This window comes from Rhinolophus sinicus, chromosome 5 (assembly GCF_057876585.1).
Source record: "Rhinolophus sinicus isolate RSI-liver-muscle chromosome 5, RSI-T2T, whole genome shotgun sequence".
Lineage (NCBI taxonomy): Eukaryota > Metazoa > Chordata > Mammalia > Chiroptera > Rhinolophidae > Rhinolophus > Rhinolophus sinicus.
The window spans coordinates 56,186,363-56,208,570 of NC_142505.1; the positions used below are offsets into that span (position 1 = coordinate 56,186,363).

The window sequence follows — 22,208 nt, forward strand, 5'->3', positions numbered from 1 at the left end:
GTTTACCCAAAGTGCCTTTTTTTGGGGTGATTACTTGGTCATCAGTGACTGCTTCTCTAAAACTTGAGAGGGCAGTGGTAGCAACCATCCTAGGTCTAAAGTAACAAGAATGTCTAAAACAAATCAGGAGCCATCAGAGACGGCTGGACACTAACCCACTATCAAATCTGACGTGCTACCAAAGACAACGCTTTGAATGTTCACGGGGCAAAATAGAGTTAAGCAAAATCTTGATGTTGCTTTAGTCAGTTCTTGTTTTACCTCCAATGTTAACAACAGTGGACAACAAACTGCCTTGTTTTCCTCTCCTTAAAGAAGGTACGAATCCTACAGAGCTCTTTCATAGTAAAACACTAGTCACAGAGCAAACTTGGGGCCAACACGGACTCTCAGAAGGACCTTTAGTTATCTGTCAACATCCCGTGTTCAATATTCTTCCCCTACAAAGACTGATTCCTGAGCTCCTCTTCTTTAATTTATGTATTTGGCCACAGCCAAGGAAACTTTCACATTTCAAGTGCTTTCAAGGTTCAGCTTAACATACTCAGACGGACCACTGTTTTCTGGGGACCATCAGAAAAGAGAGAGACTTCCCCAGGGAGGCATACCAAATATTCAGTGAAACACTGGGGGCAGAAGGGAGCCTTACCTTCGATTTTGGCATACTCTGATAGCCGAGAATAGTTGACTAATGCAGCCTGCTCTAGACATTTACGGATGACTGTTTTTACCTCCTCTTGTGGCACTGGGGTAACAATATCTTTCATCAAAACCTTTAGGAGAGGAAAAAAATTATTAAGACGGTTCAACCAAAGGTGTTCCTCATTTATATTTCTTAAAGAGTTCAAGTTTAAAATTAGTTGTGAATGTCTCCTTGCGACTTATCAAGAGCCATTGTTAAAGAGAAAACACAGAACTGCAATGCACAGTTAGGATGGTAAAGCCCATCCTTGAATCAGGGAAGGGCTGGACGCATATCTTCAATATATCTATCCTAACTACTTGGGAGTCTGGAGATAAAATACCTAGAATTTGGGCAGTTTCCCCCACGTTTATTCTGATATTTGATGAATGGTAAATAAAACCTCAAAAAATTACAATCTAGGTGATTCAACCACAATATTTCATTACAATTATGTTTGTATCTGAATATATATAATCTGTCTTTTACTTTCATTCTTACCCTTTCCAAGAGTGAGAGAGTAGCTTTCAGAGCACCTTCAGGTCGACCAAATGGAAAGCAATACCTAAAAAAGAGAAAATTCTTCAAGTCGCCCAAATTTATTACATTTTATCATTAAATATACTGGAATTTGATTCCTATAGCAACTCTCTCTGAGGAACTGAAAATGCTTTTTATTTTGTCACATTGTGTTATGTTAATCTGAATTCACACCATATATGTGTGTATATAACGTATATATGTGTGTATGTGTGAATAATTACTAAAGAGAGACTCTGCAAGTGTCTGCAGCAGAAAAGAGTATTTAGAGTGATGACATAAGGCTCTGTTTAGATTTCTATTGTGAAGGAGAACTGTTTGTTAGCTCAAATAAAACCTTTTATGCATTATAGAAACCAGCATTAAAAAATATTAGTTGAAACAGGCTATAATTCAAACATACTTACTTAAATCCTTAAAGAATTTATATAGGATATAAAGGATATAAAGGAGTGCATTTTAAGCAAATTCATTATTTTGCTAGTTGTCCTTTCTTGAGTGTAAGTTTCAGTTGTTACTGGATTTTTTTTTCATTGCAGGTAATGCATCTTGCGTTTAGTGTAAGATCAGTAAAGATTTATTCAGGACGATTTTACGGCACAGATAGAACTATGTCAGGTACCACTAGGAGTTCCATTGACTGTTTCAGGCTGTCATCAGCCCTTTGGGACACTGTTCTTTATGGTACGAAGGGACCGGCATGGCCTACTTACACTCAGACTACCCTATGTATTTCCTCCACTTGCTGGGTGAGTAGCCTGGGTCGAGTTCCTTAACTTCTCTCAGCCTCAGTTTACTTTTTGTTTACATGGGGATTATAACAACTACCTTACAAAATTGTTCTGAGAATTAAAAAGCGAGTTAATACTTATCTAGCCTCTAGCCCTGTATCTGGCACATATTAATATAAAGCATATAACAAGAAGGACCTACTTATCATGCCATTAAAAATGCTCTAATTATTTTTGAGTTACTATTTCAGAATCTCTGGTCCAGAACCATCACAGCAGCATTAGAAATGTCTAATTTGTTCCAAGGGAGAAGTGAGCTACGTGGTACAAGGCTCAAGTGTCGAACCTACTGGCTATCTTGTACGTGGGGCAGAGGCAATCTGCCAAGGCTGATCCACGTTTCTTTCTTTCTCTGAGTAGCCAGCAATTTTGTTTCGGAGATAATGGAGAAGGTAAAGAAGGTACCACTGCCTTCCTTCTCTGTTCATGTGATCTGATTCCCAGGATTTTTCACTGTTTCATTTAGGAACCTCAAAGAAGCTTCAAATCAACTTTTTAATAGATTAAAAAAAATAGATTCATGACCAGGGTTAGTTTTCACAGGAGGCCTTTTTTCCCTTGGTGGAAATAAAATGAATGTAAGATTTCAGTCTCCTAGCTATTGTAGTAGGACCCTGTCCTATTGGTTTGCTTTTTCCATTCAGTTATTTCTAAATAGCCATTGTGGATCTTATTGATTTAAAATTGTAGAAAATCAAGTCCTTTATTTACCCCTCTCCAGTCTCACGATCCTAATAAGCCCCTCAACCCCAGATCCTTACCTAAAATGTGTAATCTGATTTTCCAGCAGAACTCGGAGTCTTTCTTTGATTTCTTCAAAACGTTCCTTTTCTTCAACAGTCACAGTTCCAATTCCATCAGGCCTGAAAGAAGACATGTCATGAAGTGATGGGAACCTCATATGCTGACACCATCAAATCAAATCTCTAGCAGGAGGAAACTGTCCATTTTAGAAGAACAACTACAATGATAGACGCGATCTGAGGAGAAGCCCTGCTTTTCAGTGCTGGATATTAAAGGGGATGTGGTATTTTGGGGTTATCATTTGGAGACATTTGCAAAATTGTCACTCATTTATTGTGAAATGGTAAAATGTACAAACTAGTGGCTTGAAGTTTCATTTTGTAAACCTTCTGTTTGTCTCACAGCTTCTTAACATTTTGAACTAGTTGCCAACATTTTTAAAATTAGGAAAGGCTTATAATACAATTCTCTTGAAAATTTGGAACAACTGGCATTAATTGGTAAGTATAACTAACAGTTTCTTCCTTAGCTGGGGCAGGCACTGACTCATCTCACATCTCTAATTTGCATTACTTGTCTCTTATAGACACTTAGATTTGGGACCCCTGAATTACATACAGACTCCTTTGAAAACCAGGTGCCTCATAAGAGTTTGTCTTTCCCAGTGTTAAATGTTCTTAAGTGACTCAGTTTCTAGCTTACAATTATAGATGTTCAGATTAATTTAAGCACTCATGTATTAACTGAAGAAAAAATTACAAGGCATTGTAAAAATTGCAAGATATTGATAAAAGAAATTTAAAACACACACACACACAGACACACACACACACACACACACACACACACAAATGGAAAGATATCCCATGTTCATAGTTTGGAAGAATTAATATTGTTAAAAAGTGTCCATAATACCCAAAGCTATCTGGAGATTCAATGCAATCCCTATCAAAATTCCAATGGCATTTTTCACAGGAAAAAAAAAATCCTAAAATTTGTATGGATTCACAAAAGACCTGAATAGGCAAAACAATCCTGAGAAAGAAGAACAAAGTTGGAGGCATCACAATTCCTGATTTTAAACTTTATTACAAAGTTATAATGATTAAAACAGTATGGTATTTGCATAAAAAAAGTCACATAGACCAATGGAAGAGAATTGAAAGTTCAGAAATAAACTTTCATAAATATGATCAACTAATATTTGGCAAGGAAAACAATAATACTCAATGGGGAAAGGATAGTTTCTTCATTAAATAGTGTTGGGAAAATTGGATATTTACATGCAAAAGAATGAAATTGGTTTCCTATGTCATACCACTCACAAAACTGAACTTGAAATGGATTAAAGACTTAAAAGTAAGACATGAAACAGCAAAAATCCTAAAAGAAAACATGGGAGAAAAACTCTTTGATCTTGGTCTTGGCAATAATTTTTTTGGATGTTACACCAAAACACAAGGAACAAAAGCAAAAATAGACAAGTGGGACTACATCAAACTGAAATGCTTCTATATAGTAAAATGAAAAGGCAAACTATGGAATGGGAAAAATATTTGTAAACCATCTATCTGATAAAGGGTTAATATCCAAACTATAGAAAGAATCCACAAAACTCAATAGCAAAAAAACCCTAAACAATTCAATTAAAAATTGGGCAGAGAATTTGAATAGATATTTTTCCAAAGAAGACACACAAATGGCCAATGGGTACGTGAAAAGATGCTTAACATCATTAGTCATCAAGGAAATGCAAATCAAAACCACAATGAGATATCACCTCACATCTATTAGAATGGCTATTATCAAAAAGTCAAGAAACAGCAAGTGTTAGTGTGAATGTGGAGAAAAGGAAACCCTTGTGTACTGTTGGTGGGCATGTTATTTGGTGCAGCCACTATGGAAAACAATATAAAGGATGCTCAAAAAATTAAAACTAGAACTACCATATGATCTAGCAATCTCTCCTCTGGGTATACATCTGAAAGGAAGGAAAGCACTATTTTGAAAATTTATGTGCACCCTGTGTTCATTGTACCATTATTTACAATAGCCAAGATATGGAAACAATCTAAGTGTTCACTGACAGATATGGATAAGGGAAATGCGATATATATATATATATATATATATATATATATATATATATATAATACACACATATATACACATATATATAATATTACATTGTGATATATACATATATACGTGTATATACAATATTACATTGTGATATATATAATATTACATATATACATATATATAAATAACAAAGGATAAAGTAAATATAAGCTGTATATATGATGGAATATTATTCAGCCATAAAAAGAAGGAAATCCTGCACCTTGCAACAATATCACTGGAACTTGAGGGCATTATCCTAAGTGAAATGCGAGACAGAGAAAGACAAATACTGTACGTTCTCACTTACACGTGGAATCTGAAAACATTGAACTCATAGAAATAGAAAGTAGAATCAGAGATGTCAGGACCTGAGGGGTGGGGGAAATGAGGAGATATTGACCAAAGGGTCCAAACTTCCAGCTGTAAGATGAATAAGTTCTGGAGATCTAATGTGCAGCATGGTGACTATAATGAACAGTACTATATTATATACTTGAAAATTGTTAAGACAGTAGTATTAAAAGTTCTCACCACACACACAGAATAGTATGTAAGGGGATGTAGGTGTTAACTAACCTTATCGTAGTAATAATTTCACAATATATATGTGTATCAAATAATCCCATAAAATCATCCCATGACATAAAATTATGTATGTTACGTCAATATCTCAATAAAGCTAAGAAGAAAAAAAGAATAAACCACATATGGTGTTTTTCAATCTTAGCAAACTATTGCTCATTTTAATAACAAGAAGGGCCCTAGCATAAATAAGTGAATTTCAGTTTACTCACAGTATTCTCATGTTTCTAACCCGCCATTAGTTTCACACACATTTTCCCTATTTGTTTTGGACTATTCAAGTTGAAAATACAAAGAGAGGCTGCATATTTACAGCCCAAATTTATCTGTGCCAAATTAGACGTAGGATAATCTGACCCATTCAAAGACTTCAGCTTCCCACATCCGTAGTGACTTGTTTTGACTACCGACTGAGCCAGTTTGCAGATTGGTGCGTCACCATGAAACTTCTATTGGAACATTCTTCAGTTTGCAAATGTAAGTCATCTTGAGACCAAACAAATGGTCTTATTTATAGGCCTTCTCAAGGATCCAGCATAAGTTGGGAAATCCTGTATCCTAGACCAGTCTGACTCCACAAAAGGCTTGGCAAATGACAGCAGCCTACCTCCTGTTAGGGGTTAATTGGTCAGCTTCCCTTTGAAAATACGAAAATGCCCCAAATTCCCCTCTTCCACTTTATAAAAAACACCATTAAACATTAAAATCCTGTTCATTTCTTCACACTTCCCAGAACTTAAGGAAAGAAGGAAGGCAAATGGTAAATATCAGGTAGGCTGCTGGAAACTCTAAATGTGCCCTTATTTTCAAATTTTCTGGAGAAATCGCAAATGTTAATTTACAAAGTTTATTAATTTTTTTAACACAAAATGTCCATAAATCTGTAGTTAAATCTCAGAATGAATTCACTAGCCTCCACAAAACACACGTGGTAACTTCTCATGTTTCTGTTATAATCTACAACTTCCTTCAGCTGTAGCGTTTGGACTTTTACACAGAATTCAGCTTGCTAATGCACTGAACACACATTTATACAAGTGCCATGTGCATGCACACACTTGATTTGGGAAAAAGGGAGATGTTTGAGACATTTTGTTTCTTAGCAGGGAATTGACCATAGAAGAATGCTATTAAATATAATTCACAAGTCAGAGAGGGGCTTGTAGGTCCCTAGAAAAGGCATGGAAACCAATAACATGGACAGCCCCGAGGTGTCTGGGGCCATTATTAGGAGATAAACCTCTCAAAAGAAAACCATTCACTCCTTACCCATCAAGTCTTCTAAGGCAATTAGGCAATTAGAAAGCAATTTTTAGGTTTGTGTTTGACATGATAAAAACTAAATATTTAGTGTGTGCTTGGCCTTCTCAGTTAATTCTCACTACAAAGGGTGTTATTACAAACGTACAATTTGATTATGTTTTTTTTCCCCTTTTGTTCTGATGAATCACATTTGTAATTATTAAAGGTATCAGATAGCAGTTTCCACTTCCTTGGATTACTTTCTGAACACAGTTCATCTAACTATTCACAAAGAGTAAATGACTAAAAATTATTGTTGTAGTCTTTTCCTAAATTTGCTTCTTAATTGCCTATGTCAGTGTGTATAGTTTTATTTTAAAATAAATGAAACTAACTTTACATCTGCAAGGCACATAGTACAGAATTCACCAAAAAAGATCCAGGTGATTTAAAAAAAAAAAAAAATCACGATTTTGACAATGAATAGAAATTTGTTTGTAATTGCCAGAATCGCTCTGAAATGGTACTGGTAACAAAGAATGCTATTTTACAAAATGTGGAAGAGACACGCAGGAATAATACAATTTGTCAAAGATTATAGGTGACAACTATATCAGTTAAAAATAAAAAATATATAATTTTTTTATTTCACATAATTATTAATATTTTTGAAACTTGTCAAACATCAATTCGTTTTCCATGGACCCCTAGAATTTACCAGTGTTAACTGTACAGGTTTCTACTGATTTCTACAGAGCTACTAACTGAAAAATCCTGGTACAATATTTTGGGGAGCACTGTTCTCACAGAAGCAATAAAATGCTTTTCCTAGAGGCTTGTTCTCCTACCTAAGCGGAGTTCAGAATTACCTGGAGGGCTTGCCATGGCCCCGACTGCCTGGCCCCAGAGTTTCTGATTCATTAGATCTGAGATGGGGTCTGAGAATTCGCGTTTCTAACAAGTTCTGTGGTGCTGCTGGTTTGGAAACCACACTTTGAGAACGTCTGCCCTAGACCAAGAGAATATTTCGTGGCTGAAAGGGTATGTGTGATGCAGGGTTCCCAATTTCCCTTGGATTGGAGTAAATTTGGAACCAGAGATCTTTTCCAAGTACATGGTCCACTTGCAAAGCTAGCACTCCCTTCCAAAAGTGGCATTTGCAATGTTTCCAAGGTGCCATTCCAAGCAGCGCCAGTTGCAAAATAAATAGAAAAACTGTATGGGTGTCTCTCAGAAGCCATGCTTTTGTATGTTTTTTTCTCTGGAAACATTTGGGGGTGATTCTATAATTGCCATAAAACTGGCTTTGCATCTTGTTCCTTTCTCATTACTTTTAACACTTAAGGATTCAAAAAGAATGAGAGAAGAGGAGGGATGAATTTGGATTTTAAACTCCTAGCGGGTAAATTCCAGGCTGAGATGTGTCTTTAATCAGAACACAAGTCTAGGCACTGGGACACCCCCACCCTCTCATGTCCTGACTGGTGTATTTTCTGCCCTCTTGATTTTTGGTTTCTTACCATCCATCGCCACTTCCTAGAAGCACCTGAATTGTTTCTGGAGAATGATCACGGCCACATTGTGGGTAACCTTGGGGGAAAGGAATCGAGGTGCCTACTCTCCTGCTGTTAAGGCTGTAGGCCTTTGTCCAGTGCCTACCTTTCATGGTGACTATACACTGTACTATGACCCAGGCTCAGCCAACTGGACACTCTTTTCTGGAATGTTTACATCGAGTAAATGATGTAAGGATAGAAGAGGTGGAATCTGCATGTCCCAGCAGCTGGGCCCTGACCAGGCTCTCCTCATAGGTCAGTAGTTCTTAAGCTTTGCTTATACTTTTCAGAACCATGTGAGAGCTTTCAGAGGTCTCATCCTCAGGCTCTGATTAATTAGTCCACAGCGGGGCCTAGACGTCGTCAGGTTTCAAGCTCTCCGGGTTACTCTAACGAGCAGTTAAGGGTTGAGAACCACTGCTTTGGTCCTGTTTCCTACTTTTCAGTAGCTGCCTTGATTCCAGTTTTCCCCTCTCATTCCCTGAGGCTCCCTGAATCATCCCAACAAACTCCCTTTTGCTTAGATGATCCAGAGTTAGTTTTTGTTACTACTGAACTGATGTAAGTTCACAAAGCACATATCCTCTCCTTTCCCCTGCTCCCGAATTTAGTAAAGCATTGACGCCTTTGAACCTAGGTTTAGAAACGGGGGGGGGGGGGGGGGGGAAGAGAGAGAGAGAGAAAGAGAGAGAGAGAGAGAGAATAAGGAAATATGGACCCTGGCCTCCGGTTCCACCTAACTGCACACTAGCTAACAACTCTCTTCTTGTGTATCATGATACCGCAGACTTGAGCCAATATGCAGGTCACGTGAAATCATTTCTGGAGGCCTGTTGAAGACGGGACACTCTCCCACCTGCAGGCCATCACTGGAGCCAGAAGTGGGTCTCTGGCCACAAAAGACTGTATTGCATCTGACACAGCAGGCAGCTCTGGAATCTACCTCTCAAGTTCTCGGCAAACAATTTTCTCACTGTCCTTCACAAAGTTGACATTTTCAGCAGCATGATAGGAAAGATGTCACGTCGGTTGTTCTTCAAGTTCTCGTCACAGTGGTTAGCACCAGTTCTGTCATCTTCACTCTCCTCACAGTTTCCCATCTTGAGGCGTGTCACAAATCATAATATATCTAGAGTTGTGTTTTTATTATTTTTTTTTTGTCAGGTTGAAAATACCATAAACCAGCTACCATCCTTTAAGTTACTAGTTATACAAATTGTTCTCCCTTTCCCCAAATGCTTCTGAGCTATAGCTTATTAATTAATATCTATTGTAGGATTAATCCAATATGATTAAGTACTAGGCTTTTAATGTGAAACATTTTATTTTGCTATTTGAAATTAAGTATGAACAATCCAGTGAAAGAAATCAAGCTGCAATGTGTCTTGTAAAAACGAAAGTGAATTTATCTCTTTGGGGTCATTAAACTGTCCCTACACACGCAGGTAAGCACACAGATTCCCAGCTTTTAATTATCCTGTTAGCACAGTTCTCCACATTATGTTGAAAGCTGGGTCACAAAGCCCTCATTTGGAAGGTCAGATATCTTTTCAAGAAGGTCAGGTTACTAAATTAATGCAAAGCTTACAATGGTTGATAGGTTCCGATATTGCATCTATTTGGTAATCGGGTGCAGAATCCAGGTGTAAAAAGAAATGATTCAACAAAAGAGGCCAGTATGTCTGGTCCACCTCTCCACATACAGCCAGCTTTCAGCTTCAATCACTACCAACAAGGGGTAAAACTTCAGCTGAAGTGGGAATATACTTTCTCTCCAAATGCAAATGTCCACATATGCCGGTGCAGGCACTGTAAACATGATATATTCTCTCTCTCCAAATGGATGCATGCCTGCAGACCGCATTATGGATCCATGAAAATGTCCTTAAACAAGCATGATAACTGAATCCTACTTGCTACTAAGTTGTTCCAGCCCAGAAACATGAGACCTTAAAGGGCCAGAGTAGGACGGAATATCTCAGTAATGTACCTTGCAATGCTCCCTGAATGGAACATTAAGACCAAACACACTCTGGCAACCTCTCTTATTTTAACTGACTTCTCCTAGCAATTCCTTATCCCTACAACTTTGAGAATGATACCTTTGAATTTAACCCTGGCATGGAATATTTTCCTTCGTCTCTTTCGAGTGGTTAATAACTATGAATTGAAGATAGCACCAACACTTTATAGTTTTAAAAGAGACATCCGTGCTTACTCATCTGGATGGTTTGTATAATCTCGGGGTTAGTTATAAATTGTAATTAGGACTCTCACATGCCATGGTCACTGCTTCATTAGGAAAGCCCAGCCTTACCCTTTCCTTCTCCTTTCCCTCCAGCCCATGCCCTTTCTAATTATGCTCTGATGCCCTGGGGCTCAGACACGCTGCTAAAACAAATATATCAAAGTGTTTGTATCACAAAGGGTAGGACAGGAAGCAGCAACAAGCAGTTTCTACACCATGACAAATGTGCATTGAAGCTTCTTGAGGTTGACTATGAGTCCATTTGAAAAAGAGGCCTGGGGATGGCAAAAATATACCAGTAAGGTTTTTTCTGACTCGTTCACTGTTTTCATAAACACGTAGCTATAACCCAACGATATGAGAAGGTGTCTATTATTACAAGTATGGGAAGGATCGAGAAATCTCTTCCTACTGAACAATCTTAAAGAATATGGATGCTATTGTCACTATATGGACATTAGTCAAAGTGGCTCAGGCTAGGTCCAGGTACTGAATGAAGCAAGAACGCAAGAGAAGATTAGAAAGCATATATTTCTTTCCCCAGAGAAGGACCAATTTCTAAAATAGCTACTACGTAAATTTTTCTCTTTGAGGATTAAGAGAAGACATGGGCTTCTTTATTTCTAGACAAACATAGACAATTAAGCTTTAGATTCTACCCTGAGCACCTGTATCTGACTTCTAAATGGTCAGACCAGTTATATGTGTGGCTTTTTGTTAACACATCCACCCTGAAAAGGGTGTGACATCTGCAAATATGTTTTTCACCAGTGAATTCAATGACAAGATGAGGACACACTGTTGGAATTTTAGAAGGGAAATGCATATTACTTGATAATTTGTTATGGGCCATAAATAAATCAGCACATTTCATAATATTTTATGCCTGAGTTAGAAACTCTGCTGTTCTCATGGGGCAAATTTCCTCCTGGAAGAGTCACATGAAAAGTTAGCATACAAACTCTAAAGAGGATTTCTCCTTGGGAATTCAGACATTTACTTAAAATGTTTTGATTTCCCCCCCACCTCTCTTAAGAGTGTTTCCCATTAGGTGAAGATGGTTCTTTAGAAGTTAGAGAGTGTGACTTAGCTGTATGCAAGACCAGCACCTGCTCAGAGCTGGGAGGCCAGTCAGCCACAGCCACGTGCTCCTGCCCACAAGTGCAATAATGTCCTGTGTCCATGTGTAACATGTGGCCAAGAATGTGGGGGTCACTGTCACCCCCCACCCACACCTGCCTGCTACTAAAGTACAGTATTCAGAGGTTGGTAAAACAGCTGTTCCTGCGACACAGTCTTTTCTCTCTGTCTCTTTTGGAGAGGGAGAGTTAAAAAGCCCCAGACACAATGTCATAATAAGTGTATGTGTGTGTGACAGAGGAAGAGGGAGAGAGGGAGGGGAGGAAGACAGGAAGGAGAGAAATGAGAGAGGGAGAGAAGGGGAGGAAGGTGAGATTGGAGTGAAAGGAAAAACATGAAAACATGTAATTGTGCAAAAACTACTCATTTACTTCCAGGTAGGCACTTGCAAAAAAAAAAAAAAAAAAAAAAAAGCAATAAAAGAAACCATTATGCAACATGGATTAGGAGTGAGGGACCAACACTGGAGGCAAGAATACAGTCAATAAGGCAACGGCTGTGGTCCAGAGGAGAGAAGACAGCGACCTGAATTCTGGCAGTGGCACTGGAGAGAGGGAGAAGTGGATAGGCGTGGAGATAGATACTTAATGTAATGGATGGGGCATAGTGATTGCACCCTTGTGATGTGCTGGGTGAGAAAGAGAGAGGAGGCTCCTGAGGGTATGTCTTGGGCAACTGGGTAGATGGAACCACTTACTGATTTAGGGACCCTGGTGGAGTAACAGAGGAGAAAAGGGAGTTCCGTCTGAATGTTCTGTTACTCACATCTAACCCACAGGGAGCACATCGTTTCTGCACACAAGCAGCACCTTGGCTCCAAATACATCTCCCAAAAGAATCCTTGGACACATTTTCAGAGATTTTTAGGGCTCCTGCCCTCTTGCATCTGCTTGCAGACTCATTAATCTATGCAGCTTACTTTGGATTGGGGCGGTTGGCATTATGGATTTGCTAATTGCTGATACAATGTACTTTCTAGGCAGGCCATATGTGAAGAGCAGCACTGGCATTCAAGAAATGTTAAATAATAATGTAAATGAGAAAAATTTTCCATCCCAATAATAAAGGGATCCAAGGAACATTGACGCAACTTGCAATCATCGGAGCTGTTTGATCGCCTTGTCACTGTGGGACAGTGACCAAAGTGATGCTAATCTAAATGTCATCTAGAAAGAATACGAAAAATATTATGGTGAAAATTAAGTACTGCAACCTTAGGAGCTGATTTAAAAATCAGAAGATGTAGCGATTTACATCTGTGGGTTTTATGATCGCCAAGTGCAACCAGCTGAATGTACATTTTCCTTTTCCTTCTCTGAGAACATGGGTTCAGTTTTAAAGAGCTGGCCCAAATGAATGTTCCTTCAGTCAGTGGTTCTTAAACGTTGCTACCTAAAGGAATCACTTGAAGAGATTTTTAAAAGCATGATGCTTAGGCCATATCCCAAATGAATCAAGTCAGAACCTCTGCAGGTGGGGCTCAGGCGATTCTAGGCTCCTTACATGATTCCAATGTGCAGCTGAGTTTGACGACCAAGGCCTAACTCAGTGGGCTCTGAAGATCAAATGCCTTGGAACTATCTGGGAGGAACTAAGGGAGTTTGAGGTTCAAAGAAGTTCAGTCACTTACTCCATAACAAATAAGTGTGCGAGCTTAATTCACACATAGACATTCTGATTTTGCAGCCTGCATTTGTAACCTCTCTGCCTTGCTGCCTGCCCAGAGTCAGCTCTTGTGTGTGGTGTGAGATGCCAAATTCGGCCATTTGGTATGAGTTTTAACATTTCCGGGTGAGATATAGCAATCATCTGAATTAATCAAAGAGTCTTCTATTTTTGTCCTAAATATGTCCTAAATCAATTTGGCCCTCTTGGTAATTTTGGCCTTGTGGAGAAAGCCAGAATATATAATATACAATGTATATGTATTTTAGACAACCCAAAGGGAGCATCTCCTTCGAATGCTATCAATGGCCTTTGGTGTTGGCGAAACCATTTTCCAAACCTCTTTTACCAGGATGATCACTATTTGTATGTAGAGATGTTATCTATTCTTTGACCCAGATGAAGAAGGAATTCATGAGTCGTGGACACAAACTGCCCTTTAACTGAATTTAACTGAACAATAGAGCCCATTCCTATTGTTATGTCACAACCAGCTTCAGATTAGGTAACAAGTCACTTTTTACCTAACCATTAACGTTTTACCTATTAACACTAACTCAGCAGCCCCAAAGGTGGAGGCAGAGCCCCACCCTGCTGCAGCTGGAAATCATTAGTGAGTGCTCAGGTGCTCATGACCCAGTTTCTCTCACCTTCTCTGGAAGCCTGTGTCAAATCTCTGTGAAAAACTATGCCTTTGTGAATTGTAAACATCTAACTCAAAGGAGACACTTCCTGTCAATTAGGAAGATATTTGCTTTCTATAATTCCAATTGCTGGAAAATGTGGAACCATCCATATGTTTGGCATCTTTTACAATAGTGATTCTCAACTGGGGGTGATCTTTTCCCCCAGGAGACACTTGGCAATGTCTGGAGACATTTTTGATTGTCACGCTACAGTGGGGTGGTGCTACTGTCATCGAGTGGGTAGAGGCCAGCGATGTTTCTAAATATCCAACAATGAACAGGACATCCCCCTGCAAACAAAGCCCCCAAAACAAACTCTGAAGTGGTGGGCTGAAATTTCTCCTTTTTACTTGGAGTTTTTGTTTCTTTCACACAGATGTGTTCTATGTCTAAAGGTTTAACAGTTGCCACCACTGATTTTCAACTTGTGCGGTGGTTCTTACACTCTAGTGTGCATATAAATCACATGGGGAGTTTGTTAAAATGGAAAGTACTAGGTCCCATCCTCATATAATTTGATTCAGCAAGTCATATGGAGCCGGGCATCTATGTCAGGTGAAGGTAATAACAATACGTATAGGGATGTAACAAGGATAAAATAAGATCATATACAAAAACAGCAGTTCTCACAGTGCCTGGCATATAACAAGTACTTATTAAGAGGCAGCAACTGTCCTTATTTTAATTAAACTTTACTTAGGAAATCTGACAATGTACTATTTCATTTGCTATTATAATCCATAGATTATAATTTTAGAGGTTGATGAGATATTACAGATGCTATGATTCTATGTGCTTATTTTGAAGATGAGAAAACTGAGGCACAGAAATGAGATATAATAGTCCTGTATTTGTACAGAACAGGCTCTAATACTCAGACCTTTAGAATCTATGTACAGTGCTGATATAGTGCAAAGAGGAAGAATTTTGGACTCAGAATATCTAGGTTTGTCACTTAAATTTACAGACATTCAGTGTAATCATCTGCAAAATGGATGTAAAAATAGCTGACTTGAAAATATTATAGCAAATGCGATAGACTATATGAAAGCACTTTGTAAATTGCAGAATGCTACACAACTGATACTTAATATTATGACTTACTCTTCATTAAAAAATGCATGCAAACATAGACCCTTGAACACACATAAGCCTCTCAAAGTACCATTCAAGGTCCTTTTGGCTAGTTTTTCATGGCACAGGATCCATCAAGTGTGGCCATTTACTCTGTTCTGTTTCAACACCAATCACTCCAAAAGCAGCACCTTGGACAGCAGCCAGAGAAGCTTCCTCAGGCATCCCACAACATTCTCAAGCCCCTTTCTTACTGGCTACAAGCTATTGTTGCCTTGCATTCAGACCCTCACTGGGAAACACAAACAGAAACTCCACATCACCTCCATCCTTACAACCGGCAAGTTCAGAAGATAGGTGTCTACGTGGAATCACGGCTCTATTGGACCTGCATACACTGACTGTCACATTCTCTAGAAAGAAAGTCAGCATTGTCATTCAGTCTGCCTACATGTGAAATATATATATATATATATATATATATATATATATATATATATATATATATATATCAGGATTTAGAGATATTCCAGTGAATATATTCATACTGAAGCATAAAGCAAACCTACTTGTGAACTTTGTGTAGCTTGGCAATGCCAGCCCTGGTCCTAACACCAGTTTCAAAACTGCAACAACCTAACTTTAAAATATCAATGCTAATTTAGGGTGGGAAAGGTGAAGAAGGACATAAGGATAACACTAGAAATAATTGTAAATCTAGTTTATTAGGGAAAAAAGCCACCAATTTGCCATTTCATCAACTCACAAAGAGAGTATCTCTAAAGGCCAGAGGAAAGAGGAGAGGATAAACATAATTTTGGAACTTAAAAGTGCCTTCAAGGGACCTCATTACATAAGTGATTCCAGTAAGAGCTATTAATTTAGTGATAGGCTTTATTTTGTGTCTTTGTTATAAAGCATCATTTGAAAATAAATTTGTTGCATGAGATAACAGTGGAACTGAGGGAGTTTTGCTGAAAACAATGGAGCTACTGTAAATGTATGGACCATCTTATGTCAACACATTTTATTTGCTCCGTGAACATAATTACAAAAGTATAAAGCACGGGTTGCTTATTATGCATGACTTGGTAAGGTACCAGACCCCTGACTACATGCCACTGAAAAGCAATCTGACTCATGATTCTGTTTATAATATATAATATAACATATTATAATATAATATAAATCTGTTTATAATATATTGCTCAATTAGTTTTTTCAATAAGAACATGTTTTAAGAGTCACTAAACACCCGCCTCAAATTCAGTCCTAATACGTGGTATTTTTACCCATTGCCAGGATATTTTTAAAGTGAACTTTTGTACGAGCTTAACTGAACAGAGATTTCAGGAGCGCACAAAGCTTGCTGTTACCTAAGGTGGAGGTTGTGGCACAGATGGGGACAGGGGGAGGTCACAGTCACAGATTACAGAACACAAGCCAATACACACATAACTTCTTACCTTTTGGGCTCTAGATTTGCCTGCGTTTTGAAATCTTTCCTTTTTTTAGATTCCTTTTTGGTGTCTCTTTTAGCCTGTGGTTCAGATGGGGAGGGACTTTTGCGCCCGTCAGGGTCTACATTTGGTGGCAGCCCACTAAAGTACACATGCATTTGTTGACTTTGGAGAGGGGGTGGTCACATGGGGCATGCAGAGAGTGTGGCCAGCCACAGGATAATCAAGAGCACACGTACATGCACAAACAAAAGAAAGAAAAAGAAGGATGCGTCAAACAGCAAGAGCAAATGCATTTAAACTAAAATAATAAGCAAAAAAAAAAAAAAAAGAAAAAGATGCAAACTTGCATAAGGAAAATCAGAATTGAAAAGAAAATAAGAAATCCAAAACTGTTTCCATGACAAGATGTATAAACCTAACTGTGAATCAAGTGGCAGTCTTACAATATGAAATCCAGACAATGTGTATCATAATTCATGATGATGTTTACCAGGGAGTTTACAAAAACACTTCATTATTTTATAACACTTTCTTATTCAGTAACATATGTAGAATACAGTGTGACAACCCAGAGAATATAATGCAACTTCTCTCTCTCTTTAAAGAATTCAGTCCAAGAGGCTGTAACAGATAGTCATCAAAGTGTACATATTTATAAAAAGCAGAATTATGCCCAGTTACTTCCCAGGTATCAGAATTTTCATGAATATCTTTTGTGCAAATAAAAGGTCATATACTGGGCTCGTGAACCTGATAATAATGGGAGCTGATGAAAATCTTGTTGCCTGTTAAATATTCAAACCCACAATGCTATTGTTATCTAGCTCTACATGTTCAAGTTGCATTTCATAAAATTTACCACCACTACAGAGAGGAAAAGCACAGAACAAATCCCACAGATATTTCAGAGTTGTATAGCTTGCAAAGATGAAGATAACTGACACAGCTCTGATTTCAAATCAATGTAGTCAATTCTGGATTTTCCCACATGTGAATTTCCCCAGCGCAGCAACTTTTTCCTCCCAGGTTGTGTTTCTCAGGCCAACTGGGTTTCCCTGGGTGTGCCTTCCCTGGGTATTTGGGGTGCTCTGGGGTAATGTAGGTTTGCCTTTACAGTAATGTGAGGCTACCTACATTGGGATAGTAAACTGGCTGTGGCAGTATTGAAATTTATTCCAATAAATTTCTCTCAGAAAACTTTCAAAAATGTGTCTTCAGAGCCAAATGGTAATGTTCTTAAATTATTTGCTGCTTTGCATTATTCAGAACTTGGATCTTTTCCTCCAGGAGCTGGGCAACGTCTAAAGGAAGAGAGTCCTTAGTGCAGCATTAGAAGAACTAATGTTCTGGGCTTGTCTATAAAATCTATAAACTGGGGGAGTTGATTACATTTAATCTCAGAAATTCTTCCCAGCTCTATGGTTAAATCAAATGCTTTGTGATTATCTTTGCCTTTCAGCTTCACCTGGCTTATTTCAGCTCTGGAGATGGACTTGCCTCCCACTTGCAGGGCATTTGTCCCTGCCACTCCTTTTGTCTGGAACCCTCAACCCCTACACTTGCCTGTGTTCTCAGCCCAGTTACCACTTCCTCAGAGAGGCCTGACTGCCATCCAGCCACGCCATCTGAGTTGTGTTCCTTTATTACATGCTACCATGGAGTTTTGTCTTTTCCTCAAAGCACCAATCTCTATGTATCCCTGCTTTCGTTTGGTGTCTAGTTTTTGTTCACCACATATGCTGAGTGTATACCAGAGTGCCGGACACTCAGTTGGTAATAGCTATGGAACAAATGATAGTAACAACAAAGGCAAACATTTATTAAGAGCTCTTGCCATGTTCCTGGCATTGTGCTGAGCCCTTTGTATCCATTTGCATCCTCTCAATAGTCCCATGAGGATACTATCATCACTGTTTACAGCTGAGAAAACTGTGGCACAAAACATTTCATTACCATCCAAGGTTATTGCTAGCAAATGGAGAAGCCATGATTTGAACCTAGATTTTTCTAATTTCAGAGACCACTCTCAAAGTCCCATTTGCCATTTTCTTTATTCTCTTGAAAGGAGAAGAAACTAAGTTAGATCTTTGTGTTCTTTGTGTGTGCATGGCTGGTGTGTGCGCGCATGCACTCGTGTGCGTGTGTGTGTGTGTGTGTGTGTGTGTGTGTGTGCATACCGAGGGAGTGGGGATGCAGGAGAGTTAGTGATGATGCTACAAGCAGGAACTCCAGACAGGTGCTTACCTGTTCCCGTGGACGTGGGATGCACAGAAGGCAAAGCTGTAGTGAAGGAGGGTGGGGTCGATCATGGCGCCATTTTCTGCCCGTTCCAGCAAGTCTCTGAGGTAGCAGAGATGTCGGTGACAGCCTCGGACTCCGTTTCGTGCACAGTACTCATCTAGTACAAACACCTGGCCAGGACTGAACCAGCCCTGTTTGGGGAATAAAGGAGAGACTTTCTTTTAAATACAGGTTGGTTGTTTGGGGAGGGCTGCTAGAGTTGGGGGTGACTGGAGAAGGGGGTTAAAAAGTAGCCAGAGTTAACACTTGCTGACTGCTTGTTAATTGACAGCCACTGTGGTAACACACTGTGTGTGTTACCTGGTCCGACCCTCACAACAGCCCTCTGGGGTGGGTACTGCTATCCTTGCTCGATGGATGAAAAAATTAAGCTCAGGGAAGACATGGAATTTCCCTAGTATCCTAGAGCTAGTATGTGGTGGAGTCTGGATTAGCAGACAGTATGATTCCAGGAGGAGTTTCCCCCACTTTTCTAATACTTAACTGTACACCTTAAAAGAGTATTGGAGTGGGGCAGGGCAAAGTCTTGGTTCTGCTAAGAAAAAGTAACAACATTAATGCCTTAAATTGGTAGAGTGCTTTACACTTGACACAGAAGTTTCAGTTGAGCCCCACAGCAACCTTACGAGGTAGACAGGGCAGATTTATCTGCAGGTCATAGATGAGGAAATGGAAATCAGAGCTGTTAAGTGGCTCACAGATAATACAAAACAGGCAGGACTCAAACCCAGCTCTGTCTCTCTCCAGGTCTTCTGTGTTTCCTACTCTGAAGGCTTAAGAAATATTAGGATTTGTCTACATACATGCCAAGACTTTATAAATCTTTTCACTTTGGAAGCCAAAAAAAATTTAATTTTGAAATGAAGATGATAACGTAATTTCCAAAGAGAACAACATGACTAAGTGTTCAGCTATGGTTCAATTAAACCGAGAGGAACTTCTCGTGCCCTGGTTTAGTGTTTTGCTTCCTTTTTCCTCTGGCAATTATTTGTTTTCTTCTTATTTATTTGCTTGCTGCAGGACCAGCAAGTAAACTGCTATAAAAGAGAACCTGAACAAATCTCCGATTCAGAGCAGACTGGGAAGCACGATGGGATAGAAATTGCTGCCTCCGTAGGCACTTAAGAAAATAAACCCTCAGGAAGGCCATGTGACTTGCTATTCAGGGTCACCCTTGGGCCAAGTAGGAAATAAAATGATTTTTTTTTTTTTTTGGTTTTGGCACCTTTCTGAGCAAGAAATATACCAATTTAGGTGGTACTTTCTAAGCTGGGAAATTAGGATTTTTAAAAATACAAATTTAATGTGAGGGTCTTCTCTGAGTCATCTTCTGAAGATGGCTCTGTCTTGAGAGAGAAAAGGCAAAAGGAGAAAGTGACTTGGGGGCAAGTAGAGGCCACACGAGTGCAGTGAGGGAGGCCTGTGCAACACTCTCGGCTTGTATTAATGATCTGGGGAATCTTCGATTGACAACATTCAGCTCAGCAATACATCCAACGAAAGACGGCATCTTTCCTATTTCAAATTATAAGTTACTGCAGAGGGCGGGAGAGTAGTTGAGGCAGTGGGCTGCCCCTATAGGCAACTTCTTTGCCACTCCATCTGCTACCCCAAATGCTAAATCTTAGAAACAACACTGCTGTGAAAGATTAAAATATATTTTCTACGACTCAGATGACACCAAGTCTTTTGTGGATGCCAAAATAGCTGCTTTGAAAAGAGTTGAAGAAATATCAATTAGGAACTCAGTCGAAGACACAGAAAAATTTATGTATCCCTGCTGGTCGGTCTCCAAAACTAACAGAAAAAAAAAAAGATTGTAATAATAAAAAAAATGAAATATAGAGAGGCAAGAGATAAAGTCCTTTTAATTGCTGTTATTTTGAAAATTTGGGATGATGATTAATAGATACAGGTATACAAATGGGGAAGGAAACTATTTTATGCTATTCATAATTAATTTTGGATTTTGGACCATATTTTTAAGCCTATACATGACTAATAGAAAGCAAGCTTCAGAATTTCATTTCTGGTTTCATTTTTTAGAGGGCATTTACCAACTCTCCTTAGTGATGAATTTGTTAGTGAAAAAGAAAATTGTTTAGAAAAAGATCATGTGAAAAAAGCCTTGAAAATAATACACCTCAAAAAATTCCTCAGGAGAATAGAAATTATATGTAAAAGGGAATGATTTAGGTTCGGAGGTATATTCTTACAAGTCTTATGAATGCGATTTATAATTATATGAATAATCACATAATCATAGGAAACGCATTTGAGAAAAATTGCCTTGCAATGCAAGGTAAGCTTTCTTTTTTTTTTAAGTTAAAGTGATGTGTTTCTTTCCAATTTGGCAAAGTTCAGATTCTTCTGATAAAGTGATTCCAAACTGAGATAATCAATGAATCTTTTAAAGACACAGATTAATAAATTATTCCATTTAATCTTACTTCAATTTTTAAGCCTATTTTATCTACTATTTTTAATATTTTGGCTTCTGGTACAGAAAAAGAAGAAATTTAAAATAAAAATTAGTCGGAATGGATTTAGGATATAGCCGTGTCGTTTAGAAAAGAAATATATTTTCATTATATTTATGTTAATATCAATAACATGTTAGCCTTAGTTAATATGCAATATTAATAAAATGCAGATATATTAACCTTAGGAGTTGGAGTCAGGGATGAGGCTTTTCCTCCGTGTAAAGTCATTTCATCATTTCCCCTTACCCTTCCCATCTATAAAGTGGGATTAGTAACATTTACCTTTAAGAAATGAAGTGACAATTTATGGTTTGCAGAAGAAAGTAAATTGAGTCCTTTTTAGGCTTCCGACTCTGACAGTATAAAGACCCAAATGCAGCTTCAGAAATCCAATGAAGACATAATAGCAGTCCCTTGAATCTAAATGATTTAAATCTAGGCTAAAAACAGGATTTCAAGAAATGTTGATGCTCTTGTTGGAGAGCTGGACTTCCAAACGTCTAAATGCCAGAAAAAATTCCCCCAAAGGGTGAAAAATGTATCAAATACTATGAAGAAAAAAAGCCACCCAAACAAACCCAAACCAGTTTAGCTTCTGAAAAGTGGAGTTTATTATTTACAAATCATTTTAATCTTTCAAAAATAAAGAAAAAGAACACATTCATTTCAGAGACAGGAGCACAGGGTCTTATCCTCTGGGGTGGGGAAGGAGGGAGATCTCAAAGTCTAAGAAACCAAGGCGATTTTTACAAGTTCTACGCAAGCAGATGCCAAACTTGACTACCCTCTTGGGAATATTTCTCATGTGGCAGCTGAAAAGGGGGAAGCTCACATAGGGAGGCTGGGGAATTGGATCATCTCTACCGATCACTTCCTCCCGCTCTGTC

At 38.5% G+C, this 22,208-nt stretch overlaps 1 protein-coding gene across 20 annotated transcripts in view; it reads right to left on the reverse strand.

Annotated features, from left to right (window-relative positions):
• CADPS (calcium dependent secretion activator) overlaps positions 1-22,208 on the reverse strand; it is a 465,169-nt gene that overhangs the window by 114,182 nt on the left and 328,779 nt on the right. For all 20 annotated transcript variants that reach the window (XM_074313221.2, XM_074313220.2, XM_074313223.2 and 17 more), the window contains 4 exons: positions 18,782-18,969; positions 2,775-2,876; positions 1,184-1,247; positions 650-773 (listed from right to left, as the gene is read on the reverse strand). In XM_074313221.2, coding sequence (XP_074169322.1) covers positions 650-773; positions 1,184-1,247; positions 2,775-2,876; positions 18,782-18,969 — 478 coding nt within the window. The remainder of the gene's footprint in view (positions 1-649; positions 774-1,183; positions 1,248-2,774; positions 2,877-18,781; positions 18,970-22,208) is intronic.